Source organism: Nanorana parkeri, unplaced genomic scaffold (assembly GCF_000935625.1).
Source record: "Nanorana parkeri isolate BGI_ZX_2015 unplaced genomic scaffold, ASM93562v1 scaffold193, whole genome shotgun sequence".
NCBI classification, from domain to species: domain Eukaryota; kingdom Metazoa; phylum Chordata; class Amphibia; order Anura; family Dicroglossidae; genus Nanorana; species Nanorana parkeri.
In genome coordinates, this window is record NW_017306461.1 from 812,808 (window position 1) to 816,775 (window position 3,968).

At 41.9% G+C, this 3,968-nt stretch overlaps 1 protein-coding gene across 1 annotated transcript in view; it reads right to left on the bottom strand.

The window, feature by feature from the left end:
* Positions 1 to 262: 262 nt before the first annotated feature.
* Positions 263 to 3,968, bottom strand: part of DCT (dopachrome tautomerase) — a 21,061-nt gene continuing 17,355 nt past the window's right edge. The window contains exons 6-8 of the mRNA XM_018555352.1: positions 3,239 to 3,374; positions 2,626 to 2,827; positions 263 to 526 (exon numbers count right to left, since the gene is read on the bottom strand). Of these exons, the coding sequence (XP_018410854.1) occupies positions 345 to 526; positions 2,626 to 2,827; positions 3,239 to 3,374 (520 nt within the window). The 3' untranslated portion in view covers positions 263 to 344. The remainder of the gene's footprint in view (positions 527 to 2,625; positions 2,828 to 3,238; positions 3,375 to 3,968) is intronic.

Below are 3,968 nucleotides of genomic sequence, written 5' to 3' on the forward strand. Positions count from 1 at the left end.
AGTGCATGGATCAATACACTGGCTGGCAAGGACATCACAGCAGAGAGAGGGGGAGATGAAGAAGCTGCTGTGAGCAAGTAAATTTTTTTTTTTTTTTACATTTTGTGAAAAGGTGAACTTGCCCTTTAAACAGAAAATGATTGCATAAGATACTCAATAACTGTGCAATTTTTAAGTATTAACTAAATTTATTTTTTTACATTCACCCAGAATAGTTATTTAAAGCAAGTTCACTTTATATTGGGCAAAGGGATTTGGAATAAACCAAAATGAGATACTTTGTGAATACAAATGCAGAGCTACAGTGTATTGTTAGGTTAGGATAGCAGCACACTGAAATCACTTTAGGCATCTTCTGTGTATTTTGTGGTTTGGTATTTTGCATTCATCAGTGGTTCAAAGCCTTGTCGCTGTTTTCTGTGCGTGAAGAGAAGAAGAAGCAGTAGAACTACAATTAAGGCAATAAGAGCTCCTCCAACAGTGGATGCCACAAGGACTCCAGCTGCCCGACTGTCTGCATCAGTATCTGGGGGGGGGAGAGGGGAGAAAAATCAAGGGAAAAATTATAGCTGTGTACTGTACACTGCAGGTCATGCTTCATTATATTCATATACGTTTACAATGGCTACAGGGGTTGTCATCTTTTTCTCCACACATTTAAAATAACTTTACACCAGCACCACTACTTGGATTATACATAGTTTGAAGGAAAAAAAAAACCTGATCACCAGCACAAGCAAGTGGGAGACGTGTGATGGGGTGATGCAGGATGTGACTTATCACCTGCAACAGCACTGTAGTGCACAAGTGTGGTTGCTGCAATCTCAATACGTTTAAAAGGATAACTATGGGGTCAGGGCTTCCCCCCCACCCCCCATAGTTCTCCTAAGGGTAATAGGACACAAACTAGCGTCCTCCCGCCACCCTAAGCTGCAACGTCTCAGTATACCGCGAGTTGTAGCTCGCGGTATACCGAGATGCCGCAGCCAGGACGGATCCCGACATTACTGTCAAGATCCACCCAGCTGCGGGACAGACAGCTAACTCTGCCTATCTAGAGGCAGAGCCAGCTGTGCCCACCCCCTTCCCCGTCCATTCCGCCAGTCAGCGCTGGAGGATCGTACAGGGGAGAGGGGCGGAATCCCTGACAGTCACAGTTCTCTGCAGGGATAGATCGAGAAGCGAGCGAGCGACGCTATGTGTTCGCTCACTTCCTGATCTATTGAGCCAACCTGTGACAGTTTCATTGTCACAGGTCGGCTAGAACTAGGAGGCTGAGTGATTGTCACTCGCCTTATAGTTCTCCTTTAAGGATTCATTCTACAATAACTACATATACAGTATAAGCCACATGTCAAATTGTTAGGAAGCTTCACTGCCTCATATTATGGTGCAGTGCTGCATACAATACATCTTTCTGCCAAGCTGGTATTAGAGGCATCGTCTAATGTACACCTGTACTCTGTCCCCCATTCTGTGTAGCAGGTCTCACAATTTATATCTATAGGTAGAAAAATTAGCCACACTGAAAAACATTTGCCAATGTTTTCATTATAAAACAAGCAAACAAAGCAAATCATGCTAAATTTGAATTGTACTTCCCAAGGACACAGCATTGGCATAAGAGAATCCATAATAGATTTGTAGAGATTCACATCAACTGGAAAGCATAGATAGTATGTCTCTTCTACACAAGTCACAACATTGTCAGGGTCAAAGTAAGGTCCACAGTTAATTTTAGGTGTTCATAGCTAAACTGTTCACTGATGCTTCAGGCTTGTAGAAAGTGGCATGGCAACTCCAAAATAAATAAATTCTGCCTGACCACCAAATAGTTTAGCCCACTCCAACCTTTTCTAGCAAAAAGATCCAGAAACGCAGACTTTATTAACCAAACAGATCATTCACAATTTTATACCAACAAAACAGGTTGACCACTCCCATCCCTAACCTCCTGAGCACTGCACCCAATTACATCTGCTGAGAAACTGAAGCCAACCATGGACTGGGAATTGGAGAACCCACCCAAGCTACTCCCTGATCAAACTCCCAACCCCTTAATTTTTACTTAAGGCCATGAGTAAATCCTGCTTTTCTGGAGTCTATAATACAAGACACAATATCCTCTAGAGCAGCGGTAGCCAAACTTTGGCCCTCCAGTTGTTGTGGAACTACAGCCTATGAGGTATTACAAGACCAACATTCACAGCCATGACAGGATTTGTAGTTTCACCACAGCTGTTTGGACACCCCTGCTTAGTGTTGTGATACAGCGCTCAACATGTCTGTGCATGCTAAACTGAAGATGTAAACCTGGAGAAATATTGATTTTACATGGCCCAAGAGAAACATTGCTTTTGTTAGAGGAAATATGTAGGTTGCCTTCGCTGACCTTCTCTTCTGAAAATACTAAACCCTAGCTGTCAAGCTCAGCCAATGGCTTCTGTGCTTTCTAAGGCCAATTATGTAGATCATTCAGAGTTGTCATTTTTATTCCCGGTCAGGGTTTCACAAAATACCGGGGGTTACGCTTGCATTTTTTAGAAATACATCAGTAATGGCAGTCCATTTCTTTTCTTAAAGGTTTCAAGTACATATATATTATAGTATAGTTTATATAGCTACCTGGAAGCTCAATGGCATATGTATAGCCTAGCTCTTCTGCAGGAGTGAACAGTGCATCATTGGTTACTGGAGGAAAGAAAGGCACCATGTTGTACAGGCGGTTGTGTCCTATTGGTGCCAGTTCTTGAGGCCACACTGCATCAGAAGGCTGGAAACGTTTCATCCATTCATCAAAAATTGCATCAGTAAAAGAATGCAGAACCTATAAATATGAACATGTACAGGTTTATATGGGTCAAGAAAATCTCTGAATCACAGCCATGTGCTTACACGTGTGTGTGTGTGTGTGTGTGTGTGTGTGTGTGTGTGTGTGTGTGCACAAATGGGTCTGTATACTCTACTACATTCATTCAAATAATTAATATTCTCTTAACGCCAACATCCATACTAGTAGAAGTACCCATTGATAATAAATTAAAATGTAATCTTTGCAGAGAGACCAGGTTAAAATAATCATTTTGGTGATCAAATAATTTAGTAAAAAGGTGGCTTGACATTTAATATATCTGAGCCTTTAGGCTTCTCCACTAGTTAAAACAAGAAAACATCACACATACTGAGCCAATTGCCCAGAGCACATTTGTAACAAGTCAAAGAAAGGACATATACATACCACAAATATGGGATCATTAGCTGCAGAGTGGGGCAAGCCACTGGTTCCATTTAGGAAAGCATGGACGAGGTTATGGAGATTCATTACAGGAAAGTCCAATGTTCGATCAGGGTCCTCAAAGCCTTCAAGTGCATTCCTTTATCAAAATACAAAACAATTTGAATGTCAGTCTCACTTTGCAACTCCCTTTTCCATGAATCTTCCAGTACAGAAACTAGAAAAGCAATTGATTTAGAGGTTTTTTTTTTCCTCCACCACACCCACATAAAAAAGGCTACGGCTTAGAACCAAAATATTATTTGTTGGGGAGTCAATTTATACAATAATTTTTTATTAATGTATGGACACCGGAGGTCTCTTCCCTACAATTCTGCTCAACAAGTACCAGATATTTTTGCTTATGAAATGGGTGTCCTCAAAACCTCTTTGCATGTAGCAATGAAGGCAACTCAGACACCTGTTCAATCTGATGAGGGCTTTTGCAGGAATTAAAAAACAAACAGCCCTTGGGCCAAGAAACAAGGTGAGATTTCAAACACCCCCTTTACAGCTGCTTCTTTCTTCAGTACTTCTAAAGCTATTGATACCAGGACTTGAAGAATCAATGCCTTCTCTCAATAGGTAATAGGAGTTTCTCAAACATTTCAACCCCCCCCCCCCCCCCCCGCTCCCGCTGTCACGCTGAGCCCGGGACCAGCATAGTGCCTCTGTCATAGGGGATCAGAGGGAG